The sequence below is a fragment of the Watersipora subatra genome, chromosome 7 (assembly GCF_963576615.1).
Source record: "Watersipora subatra chromosome 7, tzWatSuba1.1, whole genome shotgun sequence".
Taxonomy (NCBI): Eukaryota; Metazoa; Bryozoa; class Gymnolaemata; order Cheilostomatida; family Watersiporidae; genus Watersipora; species Watersipora subatra.
Genome location: NC_088714.1, coordinates 3,118,117 through 3,139,195, shown reverse-complemented (window position 1 = coordinate 3,139,195; position 21,079 = coordinate 3,118,117). Strand labels below are relative to the sequence as shown.

General features: G+C 34.2%; 1 protein-coding gene across 1 annotated transcript; it reads right to left on the bottom strand.

Annotated features, from left to right (window-relative positions):
• Nucleotides 1-3,218: 3,218 nt before the first annotated feature.
• Nucleotides 3,219-15,808, bottom strand: LOC137399776 (glutamate receptor ionotropic, NMDA 3A-like). The gene is made up of 14 exons (XM_068085997.1): nucleotides 15,572-15,808; nucleotides 13,899-14,044; nucleotides 13,342-13,524; nucleotides 12,020-12,191; nucleotides 10,934-11,111; nucleotides 10,594-10,791; nucleotides 9,502-9,713; nucleotides 8,395-8,503; nucleotides 7,773-7,939; nucleotides 6,945-7,078; nucleotides 5,755-5,908; nucleotides 4,662-4,806; nucleotides 3,592-3,740; nucleotides 3,219-3,383 (listed from the first exon to the last, which is right to left on the bottom strand). Exons 1-14 carry the CDS (start codon nucleotides 15,806-15,808, stop codon nucleotides 3,219-3,221), a joined length of 2,349 nt encoding a protein of 782 aa, XP_067942098.1.
• Between the last annotated feature and the right edge of the window lie 5,271 nt (nucleotides 15,809-21,079).

Below are 21,079 nucleotides of genomic sequence, written 5' to 3'. Positions count from 1 at the left end.
CTATGAAAAGCATATAGAGTTATTCTACTATACTGGCAGTACTAATTCAAATACATCAGCATGAAATGACTAGCATATAAATTATGAGCTAGGTTCCCTATGGGTGTTGATACCTACTCTCACCAAATTTAACAACTATGCAACTGTTGTCAATTTTATTTTAGAATGGCTGAATTGATAAGCCTCTACAGAAACAATGCTCTTCATTAATAGAAAGCTAGATTTTAAACCTTAATCCACATCAGGGCCTAACTCTATTTACAAATTATAAGTATCTCTGATGAGTATTGTGAGAGATTGTTGGATATGTGTAGCAGTTGCTTCTAAACTAAGAACTAGTTATTCCAGAAATAATACAGGCTGTAGTTGAGAGCTCCCCAGATATTTGCTTCCTTGTTCACTCAATAGGATCACTACAAGGTGGTTTGCATCAAGGGGCCACATTGACTGCACTCGTCTCAACTATAGTTGGCAGGTGTCTGTAGAGGAAATACAACCAGAAACTGGCAAAACTTAATAAACAAAAATTTTTTCTAGGTAAGGCAGTCTGATTAAACTATAAGAATCGGGCTAGGCTGATCAAGCAGCACTTGACTCAGTAGCTATGGCAACCATAGAACTGATGAGTTAAGTTCAGAAGAGATTATAGTCTAGGTTAGATAATAAAGAGTTGTGTAGGCAACTCCCACTAAAATACCTGAGCTCTTTTAGGCAGCTCAATGCGAGCTCATCGCCTTGAGCACAAGATTATATTGCTTCAAAGCTGAATGCAGTGAAGAGGTATGCAAAGTCAAATGTTAGTACCTGTAGTGTACTTGTCTGAGTGCACTCAGAATAATAAAATTACATTGAGGCAAGGTCATAGCTGTATTGATAGCTCACTAATTCTAAAGTTAAAATTTTTGGATGGCTTTTAAAAATTTCTAGAAGCGCACAGTCTAAGTACATGGTGTGCGAGTACAAAATCTACAGGTGCACAGTCTAAAGGAAAGTCTACAAATGCATAGTTTACAGATTCACAGGTTAAACGGTCATAAACACTGGAGAGTTTTAGTCCAGGTGAATTATGATTTACCTGAAGATTGTGTTGATTGTTCAGAACAGTTGAAGTTTAGGTAACTGCGAGCTTTGGAAAGGAAATTGTTTATGCTGTCGGTCATGGGAATGAATCCTTCTATTCTCTTCTTTGGAGTTTTCTAAAATTTATTTGCAAAAATGTATTGCTACGTTTTTACAGTTGGTCATACTGATTTGAGTCCAGACTTTTTTGTTTAAATACACATACTAGATGGTTCTTCTGAAATTGGGACTCATTTGGCTTCAGGCACTATTTAAACTTATACTAAAAGATAGGATTATGCAGATTTTAAAACTGTTCCAAGTACCATGAAGTTTTGTTATCCGTGCTTGTCTCTCAGCATAAGATGTGCCTAAACAGTTCTCCGCTTTTTTTGATGCAGTAGGACTATACTCTGATCGTCCCAAAGCTGGCATGATAGATCTTAACCAATGCTTCATGTGTACCTCCTCCTTTTTTGTTTTCTCTTTCATGAGAAATATTGATGATAAAGGTTGATGCTTTTCTCGTCTGCAGTAAGTACACGTATCAAAGTATGAAAAAGAGAAAACATAGAAATAAGTCATTTCTTGATCCGTAACAAATTCTGAAGGCTTCACTCATTGAAGTTGAACTCAGCAGATTTTTATTGGAAAAAATTTCAAGACATGGAAGTGATTTAATACAAGCATGTGACTTTAATAAGTTTTCACATCGAGTACCTTAGAATTTGTGTTAATAATAAAATATTGTTTGGTGGCTGCAGTCAGGTTTATAAATTTTAACAGTTAAGCAGTAGATTGATTTGAGAACATGATTGCAGGTTGGCATTACTTGAAACAACACCGTTTTAATTAGAAACATGCTAAAGATGGCATAAATAAGTTAGCTGGAACGGTGATCCATTGATCTATTCTCTGAGTGACTAATTACTTTCTTGTTGATTCCGTGACTACACAAGTGTATCATGCCCTGACAGCTAAGCTGTGCTGAGGCAGGTGCTTCTTTAAGATCGCTTGTCTAATATATGTACTTACTCATAAACCTGACAGACAACGTCATAGAAATCCATCTTCCTCGCAGCTTCTCTCTTAAAGCTGAGCTAACAAAAAACAGTTTAACTTGTTGACTAACCATTGTCATGGAAGTAAATATTACTAACAGAGACTTACTCGCATTGTCAGTATCCTTAAAAGCAAGCATTTTTATCTGTTGGTTGAGAACATGTTATTTTTATTGATTACATTCTATTTACCAGATATTTTCATTGCATTCTCAAACAGAAAGCGCTAAACTTAAAAGACATGCAAAGTGAAAATTATGCTAAAGCTTAGGAAAAAAACAGAACTTGAGATACGAATAAATATTTCATTGTAGATCACCAGCACAGCTTCAACTGTTCCAGAGTTTTATACTTTATTATTTACTGTGTGCTGCGAGTCACTAAGTTGTAGTACTTGGCATGGCGAGCAGGTGTCGTCAGTAACGGAACTTGGCGTGATAAGCAGGTGTTAGCAGTAACAGACATTTGCGTGGCAAGTAGGTGTTACGAGCAATAGACATTGGCGTGGCAAGCGGGTGTTACCAGTAATAGCCGTTGGCATGGCAAGCAGGTGTTACCAGTAACAGACCTTGGCGTGGTAAGCAGGTGTTACCAGTAAACAGACCTTGGCGTGGTGAGTAGGTGTTACCAGTAAACAGACCTTGGCGTGGTGAGTAGGTGTTACCAGTAACAGACCTTGGCGTGGTGAGTAGGTAGCAAACATTGAGAGCTCATGATTTTGCATACAAGCTGTAGCCGTAACAAGGCTTGTTAGATGGTGCAACGAGGTTCAGGTGGTTCCACCAAACATCTTATCAAGAGACTTACCTTCAGTATTGTTGTCGCTGTTTTTCTTTTCCTGACAAACTTGAAACATAATATTGTCAACAATTACCCATTAATTACTACCTTTCACATAGAACTTTCGCAGCAATAAATGAAGCTTTTAGAATTACCTTATGAATTAGAATATATAAATTTTATTTTGAAATTTTAGAAAAATGTACTCTGCCAGTTTGCTAAATCAAGGTTAACATTTAAAATTAATAAGGAGCAATTATCTTTACTGACAAACCCATCTCTTATGAATGAGATAGTAAAGCAGTATTCGTTGTTTCGTTAAACTAGAGAGTTTTGTTTTGATTGGTAGAAGAGGCCGAATTTCTTGTCTGCACTCACCTCGTCAACTGTAAAAAACTGTTTTAGCCTAATGAGGCTCTTCCAGAACTGCGTAAACACTGAGCTGCTCTTAGCTCCATCCTTCTCCACCGCTCTGTGCAGTCTCTAAATTAATAACAATATTTGGTAATAATAATATTATTAATTAATAACACTGCCAATAATAATATTGTATTTAGGTTCATATTTTAATGCAGTTTAGTTTAGACCTGATACAAAACTTAAATAAAAGCAATGGTTTTTACTTTTTACAATTTTTACATTGAAGCATTTTAGAAACTACTGATGTGCATACAGACTGCTCCAGACTTACCTGATTAAGAAACATGATTATTTTTGAGCGCCAGAATGAGCTGCCAGGCTGACGTTTACTGTAGGGTACCAGATATTTATAAGCCAGGTGCTCCAAGCCAACCAGTAAAAAGCAAATTACGACAAATGCCATCAAGGTAACAAAGAGTCCTGTAAAAGACAGCATTGGTACTGCCGTAACTGCAGGAGTAGAAATAACACTTGTCTTCTCTCTGATAAAGAAGATTACAGAAATTAGAATGAGAAGATGATGAATTAAGCTTACTTCAAGCTCAAAATGGAAAACAGTGCAGAGCTCACATTATTGTGGAGTTATCCACTATTTCTTGTACTTACAATACGTACACACTCATTCTTGGCGGTTATGGAACATAAAACTTAACATTTTGCAAGGAAAAACCTTTGTTTTCTAATACAATAATCTCAGATCTAAGGCTTATGCTGACTTAGGCATCGCTTCACAAAAGTCACATGATAGAGTAACTCCAATTGCATTACCAACAGTGGATCAGCTTTAAATATTTGACAATGCTGTAAACTGCGCGAGAGAGGACAACTTTATAGTGAACCATTCAAAGAGAACCCAAAAACCATCACATCACAAAAGCATCAGAAAGCAGATCTTATGTAATAGATCGTTCAATATCTTTAAGAATTACTTAAGCAGCATACATTATTCAATAAATTACAAAATACATCTATTTTCTTTGTAAATTCTCTAAATTATTGAAAGAAACTTTAACAAAGGAGCTAAAAATGTTTTCAAATACATTTTTATTGGTAATTCAATTTTCAACTGTAATTCTGAATTGAACTACAGTTGTAAAATTTTTAAATTGATCCCGTTGTTTTCTGTAAGCTACTTACAAGGAGCTGTGCGATGCGTTACGCAACACTCTATGTGCAACGCGACGTAATACGCAACACATCTGGGCTTTTACTTCACGATGCACTATGCCTTAACCAAGTGCTACTCTGTACAACACAGTGCCTTGTGCAATGTGCTACATGAAGCACTACAGAACATTATACTATTATACTACATATAGTGGCATAGAATGTGTTGATTACCAGCAGCGTTGTGTAGCTCTAGCCTAATACTTTTTGCGTCTTCAAGGTAATCATAGCATGGCTGGTCGCTTGAGAAGTAGACATTCTCCAGCTTCTCCATATAGCCAGTCATCTGGTAGTCGACAATCTTTGCATCGATTGAGTCCTGAAACAAAACTTAACATGTTTTTATTGTATTTCCCAGCATATTCTGTGCAGATAGCTCAAAGGCTGAGAGTTGATGCCTACTGAAGCGCATGATATTTCATGACCATCGCATTTTTATTAAATTAATTTTCATCCAAGTTTAAGTGTTTGTTTTAGAGATGGTTTATAATTATAATATTTCATGACTATTCCATTTTTCTTAAATTAATTTTTATTCAAATCTCAAATGTTTGCTCTCTCGAATGTTTGCTCTTCAGATGGTTTCAATTATGATATTTTATGGCTATTGCATTTTTATTACAATTTAAAATGTTTGCTTTTCAGATAGTTTAAATAATAAAATCTCTACAATTTTAAAAACACTTTCAATAGACTATTAACAGGTATGTCACAATGGCAAAAACTTTGTTTCTGTTTGTGTCTTGCTATTGAAAAATACGATTCTCCCAGCTATTGAACTGATGCATCTGGTTTCATTATATAAGAATGTGACGTGTCGGCAAAGTCTGAGATATAGGCAAAATCAAAATCATGAATATTATTTTTATTCAAATCTGTTATCAATTTTATATTTATTAATAAGTATAAAATTTTATATGTATTTATAATATTATGTTGTATTATCAATAAGTTGTAAAGCCAATGCTTAGTGTTGCTGGTGTACCACAAGTTGGCGGGGACTCCATCATTATTGTTCTGTAAATTACACTCTGTAGAAACCTGTCAGAGAGATAGTTGTTCATAACAATGTTTTGAGCAAAGAAAAGATTTGTGAAAAAAAGATTGTTTGTAACAGTATTTGTTTAAATTCTCATAACCGTTTGTAATTATTGTGTATTGATCGAACATTGATCTCGTGTGTCTACCAAGCAATGTTGACCGGTAGATAACAAACTAAGTGTATATGTCACGGTTTCTATTTTCAAGGATAATAAATAATATTTACCTTAATCTCGGTCATTCCTTCTCGTGAAAACCCAATACCATAGGAATCGACAGCAAACGTAAGCAGTTTCTTAAGGGTACAGTTTCTATTTTCGGTAGCTATTATGTAATCTATAACTGGTGTGTCATGCATCCATACATCTAACCTGCCATCCCTGTCATAAAAAAGTCAATTACCATATGCAGGTTTCATATGCAGCCAGATTACATAGTAGGCATATACAGTCAGGTTATATAGTAGGCATATACAGTCAGGTTACATAATAAACATATACAGTCAAGTTACAAAATATACATGTACAGTCAGGTTACATAATATACATATACAGTCAGGTTACATAATATACATATACATTCAGGTTACATAATATACATATGCAATCAGGTTACGCAATAGACAGATACAATCAGGTTACGCAATAGACAGATACAATCAGGTTACATAGTCGACATATACAATCAGGTTACGCAGTAGACATCTACAGTCAGGTTACATAAAAGACAGATACAGTCAGGTTACATAATAGACAGATACTGACAGTCAGGTTACATAGTAGACAGATACAGTCAGGTTGCATAGTAGACACATGCAATCAGCTTGCATCATGTACATATGCAGTCAGGTTACATAAAAGACAGATACAGTCAAGTTACATAATAGACATACAGTCAGGTTACATAATGTACATATGCAGTGAGGTTACATAATAGACAGATACAGTCAGGTTACATAATGTTCATATGCATTGAGGTTACATATTAGACAGATACAATCAGGTTACACAATATACATATACAGTCAGGTTACATAATGTACATATGCAGTGAGGTTACATAATAGACAGATACAGTCAGGTTACATAATGTTCATATGCATTGAGGTTACATATTAGACAGATACAATCAGGTTACACAATATACATATACAGTCAGGTTACATAATGTACATATGCAGTGAGGTTACATAATAGACAGATACAGTCAGGTTACATAATGTTCATATGCATTGAGGTTACATATTAGACAGCTACAATCAGGTTACACAATATACATATACAGTCAGGTTACATAATAGACATATGCTTGAGAGTGGAGTATGAAAAGCATGCTGATTGGCTGTTGAACCACCACCATCAGAGACAGTATCAAATGAGCCGGTGAAATATGACAAGCAAAGCATAGCTGCATCACCTGAGCTGAGCTATTCCTTCCTCAATAGTTTCGATACTGTAATATTTCATATTTTTATAGAGTTGAGGCTCAATGAGTTTGATGTACTGCTCTATAGCACCATTACTTGGGGCAGCGACGTTCAACTTCTTCAGCTGTAATTATTGCAAATCAAACCAACAGTCATTTACCGATTTCTTGTATGTAATAACAAAAAGAATATTCAGTGTATTGTCTACTACACTAATCCCTTCCTAAATTCACGTGTCTATCTTACTCAAGAGTAGGAACAATGCTGACTAGCCATTTAGTAAATACACTCTAGTTTCTAACCTTAGCCTGTGTCTCTACTATCATAAGACCATAGGATGTTGCGTAATACCAAATTCTAGAAGTTTAGTTTTCATTAGAACTCATTAGAATACGTATAGACAACCATGTTTTGGGACTAGTGACACTCAAAAAAACTTTGAGACAACCCTTGCTTTGACAAAATTTATTCATATTCTAATTATTTGTGACTACGGCTGAACTAATTGACATAATGAAACCAACTTCCTCCAACAGATGGAGGAACGGTTACTGGGCAGTTGGTGCTCAACTAAAAGTTATATGTTGTTCAAGGATCAAGCAACAAATTTGGAAAAAAAACTTAATTAAAGTTCCGAAAAAATGGTTAATTATCCAAAAATTAAGGTTACTGCCAGAAGATAGGTAGTTATGAGTAATGATGTATCTCTTAAGGAGTTACCTTCTCGTCACAGTAGTTATGAGTAATGATGTATCTATTAAGGAGTTACCTCCTCGTCACGGTAGTTATGAGTAATGATGTATCTCTTAAGGAGTTACCTTCTCGTCACGTATGCCGGTGAAGGAAAAAAGGCTTGTGCTGTCAGCAATCGAAGAAGTAAGATTAGCCGTGTATACTGACAGGTATATTATGGAGAAGAATCCCCACACATTCTGAATCCATTTTCCAGGCCAGCTGACAGGAGATTTGGTAGAAATTGTGTTCCCTTACAAGAGTCAAAATTCATCAATCACAAATGCTGACTATATATCCTGACTGTAAAATTATATTTAACTACAAAAGGAGTTTTGATGAATTTGGTACTGAAAAAAATCTTTATACATGTATACATGTAGGTATGAGGTTTGTTTTTGTTTCAAATTTTGCTAACTTGGCCTGTGGCTTAATAATTAATTATTTAAAAGTTACAAATATTGCATATAAACCTTTACTATTTAATTCAGAGGGTAAAGCTAGAAATACATCAAAGAAATAGTTTTACATAAAAAGTAGATGAGTAGTTAAGCTTTCCTTTCGACTAACCTTAACTCAGATGTACAGGAAACTGCAATAAACAGGAAGGAGTCCGATAGCTTCAAACCTAGCATATACATATACATATTACCCAAATAGGAAAGTGCGTAATACAACAAGAGGGTAGAGACCAGGGCACCTACTTACCACTCATGAGAGAGAAGACTGCCATAATGGCTGTGCCAAGTGTGTAAGATTGTTTATCCTTGTCATGTGATGCATTCGTACCTCGAGGGTTGCGCCACTCAAAGAAGCCCTTTAATAACCAATTTATTTGTTTTTATGGAAGGCACATAGGTTACTGTATATAATTGTGACTCATTGTGTAAAAGGAATATTCTTGTGAATTTAATAAAAAGCAGTATTAAAACCTGTCGAGTTGTTAGCCATTATATTGATACTTATTACAGTGACCTACGACATTATTATGTAACCAATCATAACAGTTTATAGTCAGGAGAGTTACAAGCTGTCAGCAGTGTTACAGGTTATTAGTAGGATACAAGCTGTCAGTAGTGTTACAGGTTATTAGTAGGGATACAAGCTGTCAGTCGTGTTACAGGTTATTAGTAGGGATACAAGCTGTCAGTAGTGTTACAGGCTATTAGTAGTGTTACAGGTTATTAGTAGGGATACAAGCTGTCAGTAGTGTTACAGGTTATTAGTAGTGTTACAGGTTATTAGTAGAGATACAAGCTGTCAGTAGTGTTACAGGTTATTAGTAGGGATACAAGCTGTCAATAGTGTTACAGGTTATTAGTAGGGATACAAGTTGACAAACCGAAGTACTCTCTGAATAAGATTCAAAAATTTCTTTACACTTTTGCTGCTTCACTTAAGTCAGGAATCTGAAGTTGGAAACATTTACAAATAAGATGTCTTTTAACATTCTCGGTGTGACTGCACATGTATACCAATGATTAAGAGCGTCAGCAAGTTTATTGCGCAGCTAAATTAGCACTGTTAAAATACCAAGATATTTATGTCAAGGTCAGCAGAGTCACTGTAGTCTGCAAATAGTATGAGAATTGACTGTGCTATAATTATAATACTCTAATGAAGAAAACATACCTACATCTAGTTAATCTTATTTCAGAAAAATTATCTTCAGATAGGCAAGGTTTTTATTGTCTCATATTTCTTCTTTGAACAATAGTCAGCCAACAAATAGTGATGCTGTACTTGATATCAGAATTCAACCTTGGCCTAGTGGTTATCTTCAAGGAAACTGCAAGAATGAGCTGAAGCATATACCAATATGGAGAAGGTGAAGCAAGCAGCAAGGATGATGATGATCCATGCGTTAAAGGGGTATGGATTGAGGTATGAGAGCCATTTAGTGTCATCGTTTTGTCTTCGTATGCTCATAAGTGAGAATCCAGAGTAGAAAAATGGTGCGGAGTACCTAATGACAGCTGATCGCTCTGCTGTGATGCTGAAGGGCCCCACAACCATGTCAGCCCGACCTATGGGCAAATAGTGGATATCATTAGTAATAGATAGGAAAGTATAGACAGAAGTAGCAGATAGTTGCAAGATATCTACTATAGCTCTCATTCAGCGAGTCATTTAAGTTTTATCCTAAATGTTTCCTCATTGACCACACATCAGATATTAATCAAATCTCATATATTATTGGTTCACTATTGAAAAAATTCACATTTGATTAAACTCACCATAAAAACACTCCTATTGATTAATAACATTATTGTATAAAAGTGTTGTTATGATAATAAAAAAGTTTTTGCACAGAAAATCAACATTTATTAATCATCTAACTTTTAAATGTTTATTTCTTCGTGTGCTATAAGTTTAATATTAAGGTTATGCTATATTTATATAACTATATATTTTTGGAGTCTGCGCAGGTATTATTTTTCTTCTAGTAAATCTTTCTTAGTAAGTTAGCTCAACCAAGAAGTGTCAGTATTTTAACCAATCGCCATGAAAGATTGACAGGTGTAATAACTATGTCCACAGTTGTTCCATGGTATCGCAAGTAGCTTGCGTGGCTCATTGGCACAGTGGTTAAGCTAGCCTGTCTGCAGAACTGGAGGCTTTGAGTTCAAATCCACTGCACAGTGAACTTTTCATACCTGAAACTTTATGACTATAACTGGACACACAAATAACAAATGATAGGCACTGAGATTTTTATATACAAATAATTTTCAGTAAAAACTACAATGTTATTTAACTATATAGTGCATCAAATTAGCAAGATAGTATACAGGGGGTTTTTGGAAAGGTTTTTGTTTTTAATTAAGAGGTAAGTTTATCAGATCTGATCGACAAACGGATAAAAATGGAAGTTGTCCTATTTTATCAAAACTTCAATTATTTTACCATCTAGCAGCTCTCTGACAAGTCCAGACCAGCTGCCCTTATCAACATCAAAGGCTCCCCACTGGCCATCAGGGACAATGTAGAGCTGGTAGTCGAACTGCAGCTCAACCGACAGACTCTGAAGAAGGTCAATGCAGAGGCCCTCACAACAGGTTGTATTGTAAGGCCTTTCTGGTTGCTCTACATTGTGGCTGTAGTCTGAAATATTTAGCAGAATTCAGAAGTCTTTAAAACGTGGCAGGCAGTTTTGTGATTTGAATAGCGTTACTGTAGGTTGGCAGCCATATATCTATCTGTACTGTATCTAGAAGTCACCATGACAACTGGAAATAATACTTACCTCGAAAGATCTGTTTGACAATATCTGCTGAGTAACCAGAAGAGGCGATTACGGTCTCTGGAATCATCAAACAAGGAATAGATGGAGTAGGGCAATGCTCTCCTCCATCGAAAGTCACTGGTATCATTCCCATAGAAAAAGGTTTATCTAGTACAGTAACGACCGTAAACATCTCTCTCTAAAAATAATTGCGTAGTTCATCAATAATTCTTAGCAAAACAGATAGGCCTCATTTCATCCGTCTGCTTAGTAAGTGACTTATGTTTATCTTAACTATGAAGAGGAAGGAATAACCATTACATTATATATGTGCTTAAAAAAGTGGTAAAAAAATTTGAAAATATTCTCCAAATCTTTGGTACAGAACTTGGATTAACTTTCAAATCTCAAAAGGGTGTAATTTGTACCAGAAAGTGTAATATATACCAGAGAGTGTAATGTGTACCAGAGGGTGTAATATGTACCAGAAGGTGTAATATGTACCAGAGAGTGTAATATATACCACAGGGTGTAATATGTACCAGAGGGTGTAATATGAACCAGAGAGTGTAATATATACCAGAGAGTGTAATATATACCAGAGGGTGTAATATGTACCAGAGGGTGTAATATGTACCAGAGGGTGTAATATGAACCAGAGGGTGTAATATGTACCAGAGGGTGTAATATGTACCAGAGGGTGTAATATGTACCAGAGGGTGTAATATGTACCAGAGGGTGTAATACGTACCAGAGGGTGTAATACGTATCAGATGGTGTAATACGTACCTGAGGGTGTAATATGTACCAGAGAGTGTAATATGTACCAGAGGGTGTAATACGTATCAGAAGGTGTAATATGTACCAGAGAGTGTAATATATACCAGAGGGTGTAATATGTACCAGAGAGTGTAATATATACCAGAGGGTGGAGGTCTTTCTGTAAGACTTTTTGCAACCATGAACACTTATTTCCTTTGTCAGCTACATACACTGGAGGGGTTCGTTAATGCAACAAGAGAACGAACATGTGTTGTCCCACGTCTACAGCTCTGTAAACAGTCTTTATAACTATATCTAAATTAGATATCTGCTAGATGAACAAACTTGCGAGACATTTCTCTTCAGGTAGTCTCGAAGAAGGCTCGTAGGCTGTGAAGTCTCAGAGTTGATGTGAGCAATTTTCTTCCAGTGGCTCTCATTGTAAAGTTTGATGTTGATATTATAGCTGTAATAGTTGAGGACTCCGGAGTCAGCGAGGTCAGCGTCATTTATATATCTAGAAAGCAAACAAACCAGCTCTGAAACAGCAAACTTAATTAGCTTACTGTGTCACCATTTGTCATGACAAGAATAGAACTAAAGGACTCTTCTTAAAAGCTATTTTCTTTGTATTCATTTTTGTTAGCTAGGAATATGTACCAGCTTGTCACTGATAACAACTCAGCTATATGTCGTTCCTGTTCCTTATAGTATGTATTAGTTACTAGCAACTACCATTCAGTGTGGCGAACTGCAAATTAAATATCATAACAAACAATTAATTTTCTGTTATAAAAATATTATTTTTATTTTAAACTCGAGCAAAAAGATAACAATATGCATAACCATTAAACTCACAAAAATTATATTTCTAATAAAACACAGTTTGCCTTTTACGCTATATAATGATACCAGTTCAGGTTTTTCGTCATTATTGTCGCTAGTTTAGATGATGTTTAGTATAGAAGTCTTTTACTAGAAGATGCTTATATAGCTAGATAGCTATAGATATATAGCAAATGCTTTGAAACTATAAAGCTCATTGATATAAATATAGATTTCTATAGAAAGTCAAAGGGTCTGGGAGTAAACAAGTTGAGAAGCTGAACACCATTATAAATACTAGTACCCTGATAGTCTAGTGTGCCATCATTAGGTGTAATATCTATGTACACAATTATTCCACTATGTAACAAGATGGTTGTTATTATAAATACTAGTACCCTGATAGTCTAGTGTGCTGTGAGAGATCTTCATGTGTAATAACTATGTACACGATTATTCCACAATGTAACAAGATGGTTGTTATTATTAATACTAGTACCCTGGTAGTCTAGTGTGCTGTGAGAGATCCTCATGTGTAATAACTATGTATACAATTATTCCACAATGTAACAAGATGATTGTTATTATTAATACTAGTACCCTGGTAGTCTAGTGTGCTGTGATAGATCATCATGTGTAATAACTATGTACACAATTATTCAACAACGGCGCAGTTGTTAATGTGTTAGTCTACCAAGCTGAAAGTTGTGAGTTCAAAGCCTGATCAATACATTTTTTCTCTCAACTTGCAACTGTGTTTTCGGACAGACGGATGGAACCGTCTCTTATGGTAAAGATTGAGGAGCTCAAAAATGGAGAAAGTACATCCTTGTACTTCTCACCTTTTCCACTGAAGAATATTGGTGACATCAGCCTCCCCATCCTCACAGCTCGTTTCTTTGCGAAGCAACTGATGATGGCCCGAGCTAAGCTTTTCGTAAATAAAAGAAATAGTGTTCTTCATCCAATCATGGTCAAGTGCTGGCAGGCTTAGTGTGATCATATCTGACATTAGTGAGCGGAGTCTACAGGAAACAGCCATCTTAATAGGAACTGTAGAAGTGGAATCAATATTTTTTAGAACCTGAACAGACATATGGGTATAGGTTAAAGATAGAAACCTCAGAAATTATGAACAAACAAGCCAATAGAATATTTTTCTTGCCATAGACAAATTCGTTTGATCACACATAGTACTGCATAGAAAAGGAAAAATGGCAATGATAGAAAATGTCTCAGAAGATATCTGTTGTATCTTTTGCATTTGCATCAGTTATTAGTGTAGCCATGTAACAAGAGTGACTGATCTTATGGCAAAGAATGTAATTATACACACTGCTGTATGTGAATGCACTCAGTGACCTGCTACAAGTTGTCAAAATGTTGCAAATTGACTCACAAATCAGCATCTTCGGCTGCGGTTTGAGACAGAATCCAAACAATGTGCTTATCATGGAACAGAAGTTTGGCTCCTTTTATCAGGTCATGAATTATGCTTGGATAACAGTGTACCAGAAATACCTCCAAGGAGGCATCATGCTGGTCCTACAGCAATGAGAACCTGTAACGCCTGTCATGATGTCTGGTGAAACAAAATAAGCTTGGCTCACATCAACTTTGTGTAAATTTCTTTTCGCGATTTTAGAAATACCACAACTTAAAACAAAACATGTCAAACTGATTTTTGTTTCATTTGTAAGCATTTTGCTGAACTGAGCCAAAAATTTACTTTGCACGCATTGAAGACACTTTTGCACATATTGAGACAACTTTGCACACAGTGAAGACAACTTTGCCCTTAGTTAAGACAACTTTACACCCAGTGAAAAAAACCTTGGCGCATAGTGAAGGGAACTTTGCACATTGTGAAGACAACTTTGGCCTTAATTAAGACAACTTTGTACATAATGAAGACAGCTTTGCACATAGTAAAGACAACTTTGCACATACATGTAGTAAAGACAACTTTCACATAGTGAAGACAACTTTGCGACAGTCTGCTCGCTCTGCTAAGAGTAGGAGGTATATACACGTAGACGAACATACATATGTATATAGATAAATGTGTTTATAGTTTGCCTTTAGTTTGATTGAACTATAGATAATCTTTTCATCAGCTGAGCACAAATTTTGAAAAAGTTTTTTAATAAATTAATAGATTAGCACAGTACAGAAACTAGTGAAATGGTTAAACACATTCCCAAGCAAAAGATTAGTATATTTTAATCAAATAACAATGAACAAAAATGAAAAAGTATATTTAGTTTTCACATTTAGATCATGTTGCTTTATGCAAAAAATATTTATGAGGGTTTCACTCGGATTACCCCATATTTGTGGCACTGAAATGGTTAAAATATGGTATTATTTAGAGCAGTAAATAGTGTCAAGTCATCCTTAAGTAGTATAATGCAACTCTAACAAAAGTAATTGGCTAAATAGCTCACCATAAGAGGACTTGTCAGCTGTATGTTGACCTGAAAAAATAATGTTTTGCATGAGATATCTATTATTATATGACAACAGAGTAGCTTATGCTATGAGCTCTCATTTTAACCTAATGCGACATATACAAAGATATGTTAGATTGCTATGTTGATAGCGTGCTCTGTGACAAGCAATAGCAGTAGATTAAATGATGCCAGCTGCCTATTCCTCAGGCTAGCAGCTACAGTATAACATGAAATCGGTATTAGAAGTTATCTCCCTTAAAGGTCTTTCAGTTCTCAAGTTCAGAGCTAATCTCAAGTGTTTATGAAAAAATGTGTTTCTTAATCATATCTAGACAAATGACCATTGTTATAATGACTTGAGCTATTTAAATGAAAGCTTAGTGGCCCAAAGAATAAAAGTAACAAAAATAGATCTATTGATCGCTCTATTGACTCCCAACCTATAAGATTATGACTCAACTTTATTAGAGAATATAAAACTTGAACTGGTTATTGAATGGTCAAGAATTTGGAGTTATCATTACTCTCTAACTGGAGTAAATATTACTCATTATTGATTGGAGTTATCATTACTTTTTATTGATTGGAGTTATCATTACTTTTTATTGAATTGTCTCACCTCTCGAGCACTCATAGAGTTCTGTAATCGTATGAGAAGGTTGTTTACAGAATCTTCTTTGGGGAATACTAATTCTATTGTTTCCTTCTCATGGCCATCGACAAACAAATCTTTGACCAGAGTTTGGAATCCATCATACTCATACCCTGCCTGCATGAGGATGTCAACATGAGGGAAATTGGATGCAGAGATGAGGTCAGCAATAGCCCTTCCTTCATCATCTCTTTTGCTGTTCATATAGTAGAGTAAATCATCTTCTAACCACCTGACCTAGCAGTCATAGAAGGGGCAAAAAGTAGACAACTTCTAGGGCATCCACAGACTATAACTTCTCAGGATATCCATATCCTGTTGCTAGATAAATCAGACCGATTTTCAAAGATCTACTCATGCGCACAGAGATGATAGACAAATGGATATGGGCCCCTCACAAACCACAGGATCACATAAGTAGCGCGGCAGCGTGTCACACAATTAAATAGACTATCTACATGTATGTACAGTAGAAGAAGATGATGTTGAGACTAAACAGATTATCATCAATATACTCAGTTTACAAGATACTACACAGTTTTAGCAATGAGTACACAAGGTTCGCACAGTTTGGTATACAATGTGTTTGTACTGGTGACTAATACTAGTAAAGATACAAATAGAAGTCATGTCTACAACCTAAAAGCTTGCTTTCAAGTTAGTTTTGATGCTGGTACACAGTTTAAACGCTGACACATATCTAGAAGTTACATTTATAAAGCAGACTATGTTGTAGTAATAGAACATCTAAAACCATTATACATAGAAATGACTAGATACGAGTTACAAAACTAGACTCATCGATGCAAAGAAAAAAGAGTGAGATCTCACTCACTTGTAATAAAAGATAGTACCAAACATGTAAACCTTTAATATTGATTGCTCACAGTCTATGCTACTGAGAATTTATTGATTGGTCACATTCAGAAGTTGTATTAGATATCTGCCCGGTACTTGACTATGTTCTTGTAGTACAACTTAAGTTACATGAATAAAGACAGAGATCGATATTTTGATTTTCACTGTAAACAGCAATCTCTAGTTTCTCTCTCTCCTGATGTCAGCTCTTATGAATGAGTGTGTAAAGAGTGAGAGAGTACAAAGAGAGTTCATATCTGTTGTAGATAAACAATTCCACAACTTAACTTGTAGCAGCAAATTGATTTTTGCCTAGAAAAAAACAATATTGACTTCAGTTTACACTTGAGCCTCTCTTAAAAAGGAAGTGCGCACTGCAGCATCTATGTTTAACATTATGCAGGCGTATCCGGTGCGGCCTGCTTCACCAGACATGGCTAGTGCAGTATGAAGTGTGTGAACTCATATTGCGTGTGTACATATTGTGCTCTTTCACCGAAATGAACAAACAAGTGCTGTTTACATACAGTTCAACATAGCCGGTAGGATAGTTGTAGAGAAAGACAGGAAAAAACATCCTTCAAGTGCCGAAGATATCGGTATAAATAAAAGGATATGACCTCATCGCCAGTTTATTATTTGTCAGCCCTAACTAGACTTGCTCAAAGATTTCTACTGGTATCCTGGTTTTCTGATTTGAACTGATGGTGTGTCGATGGCTGTAGTTCCAAACAATGCAGGCAGCATAGCACAAGTACCATACTACTGACACGCTGTATGACCTAATACATGACTACAAGCTGAGATATCAGGTCTTGTGCCATGTGTTGTGTCACAGGTAAGTCACAGGTGTCCTAGATGTGGCCCGTTACATGTTGGATGCTGTGTCCGTGGTATGGCTGGTTAGGTGATATATGTTAGGTGCTTCATATGTGCCCAGCCAGCATAGTTTATCATGATTTTGTACAACCATCGATGATGTTATTTTGTCACTAGCATTAATTTTAAAATTGAACAATGAAAATGTACAAAAAAGATTTTTATTATAATCTTACTCAATTGAATCTCCAGTACCTTTAACTCAGTCTAATTGTTTTCAGTTGTTGGAGTCAGCCTAGTTTTCATTAGATATAGATGAAAATGAATGTACTTTTATGCAATTGTTGTGAGAATAACTCCACAGATTTGTGAGCAGTATTAACTTGCCTTACGAGCTACAGTAAAACAGAATTTTAATAGTTAAATTATTAGCATTTTTTGTGATGTATAATTTGCAAGTTGTATCTCCATTTATTTCTACAAGCATAATGAGAAATGGTCTTTTACTATATGTTGAAAGCTAATCTATTTGCTATCGACAACTTGTTTCTTTAAACCATCTGACACACACACTACACATATATGTATTACTCAGCTAGTATCGTATGCCTGCTGGTATTCTAAACTATCTGTTGCTGCTAGTATGTCATTTAAGTAATCTGAATGGTTGGTGAACAGCTACATCCTTAGAAAAAAGACACTGCACACACCACTAAGTTCAAGGAGCTAGCCCTGAATCTAAAAAAACTCACGTGGCCTGAGGTAGCAGTAGCTGTAGTATCATACACAAACACTGGTATGACCCGAACCATAGATATGGAAGAGAGAATGTTGATGTGGAGACTGGGAGTGAGTGATAAGACTGTGTATATAAACAGGATATTGTCAGTTGTGCATACATATTCTATTAAGGAGCTCTCGAGTCCAATCTCTTCTCCAATGGTGAATAATTCATACCTGCCAAAAGTTGTAATAAACTCAGTGAGATCAGCTTGCATATAACAACTTTTAAACAAGACAATAACTAAGAAGAATTTACCGAAAATAGTTTGTTTACACTCAGTACTAAAATACTTTATTCACCTAAGCATAACTTTGGTAGAGTATCAACATTTCTGTAATCAAATATAGATCAATAAGCTTAGTCAAGCTTTCAGTCTTTTAGCTTCAAAGCTGCGATTCAATTTACTAAACTGCAATTTCAAATAATCTAATGAATTCCGTTTTGCATCTGTTCCAATATACACTTGCTTCAAGTTTTTTTTCGTCTAGTTTATCAAAAATGTTTTAAATTTTTTCAAGAACAAAAATGCTGGCTAGAAAAGGTAGTGTATGATTTACATGTGAAATATTATAAGGTATTGTATGTTATATAGTATTTTAAGGTAGTATATATTATATAGTATTATAAGGTAGTATATGTTATATGTTATATAGTGTTATAAGGTAATATATGTTATATTGTATCATAATGTAGTGTATGTTATATAGTATTACAAGGTAGTATATGTTATATACATGTAGTATTATAAGGTAGTATATGTTATATAGTATTATAAGGTAGCATATGTTATATAGTAGTATAAGGTAGCATATGTTATATAGTAGTATAAGGTAGCATATGTTATATAGTAGTATAAGGTAGCATATGTTATATAATAGTATAAGGTAGCATATGCTATATAGTAGTATAAGGTAGCATATGTTATATAGTAGTATAAGGTAGCATATGTTATATAGTAGTATAAGGTAGCATATGCTATATAGTAGTATAAGGTAGCATATGTTATATAGTAGTATAAGGTAGCATATGTTATATAGTAGTATAAGGTAGTATATGTTATATAATAGTATAAGGTAGCATATGTTATATAGTAGTATAAGGTAGTATATGTTATATAGTATTATAAGGTAGCATATGTTATATAGTAGTATAAGGTAGCATATGTTATATAGTAGTATAAGGTAGCATATGTTATATAGTAGTATAAGGTAGCATATGTTATATAGTAGTATAAGGTAGCATATGTTATATAGTAGTATAAGGTAGCATATGTTATATAGTAGTATAAGGTAGCATATGTTATATAGTAGTATAAGGTAGTATATGTTATATAGTAGTATAAGGTAGTATATGTTATATAGTATTATAAGGTAGCATATGTTATATAGTAGTATAAGGTAGCATATGTTATATAGTAGTATAAGGTAGCATATGTTATATAATAGTATAAGGTAGCATATGTTATATAATAGTATAAGGTAGCATATGTTATATAGTAGTATAAGGTAGCATATGTTATATAGTAGTATAAGGTAGCATATGTTATATAGTAGTATAAGGTAGTATATGTTATATAGTATTATAAGGTAGCATATGTTATATAGTAGTATAAGGTAGCATATGTTATATAGTAGTATAAGGTAGCATATGTTATATAGTAGTATAAGGTAGCATATGTTATATAGTAGTATAAGGTAGCATATGTTATATAGTAGTATAAGGTAGTATATGTTATATAGTAGTATAAGGTAGCATATGTTATATAGTAGTATAAGGTAGCATATGTTATATAGTAGTATAAGGTAGCATATGTTATATAGTAGTATAAGGTAGCATATGTTATATAGTAGTATAAGGTAGTATATGTTATATAGTATTATAAGGTAGCATATGTTATATAGTAGTATAAGGTAGCATATGTTATATAGTAGTATAAGGTAGCATATGTTATATAGTAGTATAAGGTAGCATATGTTATATAGTAGTATAAGGTAGCATATGTTATATAGTAGTATAAGGCAGCATATGTTATATAGTAGCATAAGGCAGCATATGTTATATAGTAGTATAAGGTAGCATATGTTATATAGTAGTATAAGGTAGCATATGTTATATAGTAGTATAAGGTAGTATATGTTATATAGTATTATAAGGTAGTATATGTTATATAGTAGTATAAGGTAGCATATGTTATATAATAGTATAAGGTAGCATATGTTATATAGTAGTATAAGGTAGCATATGTTATATAGTAGTATAAGGTAGCATATGTTATATAGTAGTATAAGGTAGCATATGCTATATAGTAGTATAAGGTAGCATATGTTATATAGTAGTATAAGGTAGCATATGTTATATAGTAGTATAAGGTAGCATATGTTATATAGTAGTATAAGGTAGCATATGCTATATAGTAGTATAAGGTAGCATATGTTATATAGTAGTATAAGGTAGTATATGTTATATAGTATTATAAGGTAGTATATGTTATATAGTAGTATAAGGTAGCATATGTTATATAATAGTATAAGGTAGCATATGTTATATAGTAGTATAAGGTAGCATATGTTATATAGTAGTATAAGGTAGCATATGTTATATAGTAGTATAAGGTAGCATATGCTATATAGTAGTATAAGGTAGCATATGTTATATAGTAGTATAAGGCAGCATATGTTATATAGTAGTATAAGGTAGCATATGTTATATAGTAGTATAAGGTAGTATATGTTATATAGTAGTATAAGGTAGCATATGTTATATAGTAGTATAAGGTAGCATATGTTATATAATAGTATAAGGTAGCATATGTTATATAGTAGTATAAGGTAGCATATGTTATATAGTAGTATAAGGTAGCATATGTTATATAGTAGTATAAGGTAGTATATGTTATATAGTAGTATAAGGCAGCATATGTTATATAGTAGTATAAGGTAGCATATGTTATATAATAGTATAAGGTAGCATATGCTATATAGTAGTATAAGGTAGCATATGTTATATAGTAGTAT

What these genes read in the sequence shown, in the direction of transcription:
- LOC137399776 (XM_068085997.1), bottom strand. Translation starts at nt 15,808, where the DNA reads ATGAACAGCAAAAGAGATGATGAAGGAAGGGCTATTGCTGACCTCATC. An exon ending in TGTCAGAGAGCTGCTAGATG is followed by an intron (nt 9,714 to 10,593) that starts GTAAAATAATTG and finishes ATTTGCCCATAG; the next exon opens with GTCGGGCTGACATGGTTGTG. An exon ending in CCGGCATACGTGACGAGAAG is followed by an intron (nt 7,079 to 7,772) that starts GTAACTCCTTAA and finishes CAATAATTACAG; the next exon opens with CTGAAGAAGTTGAACGTCGC.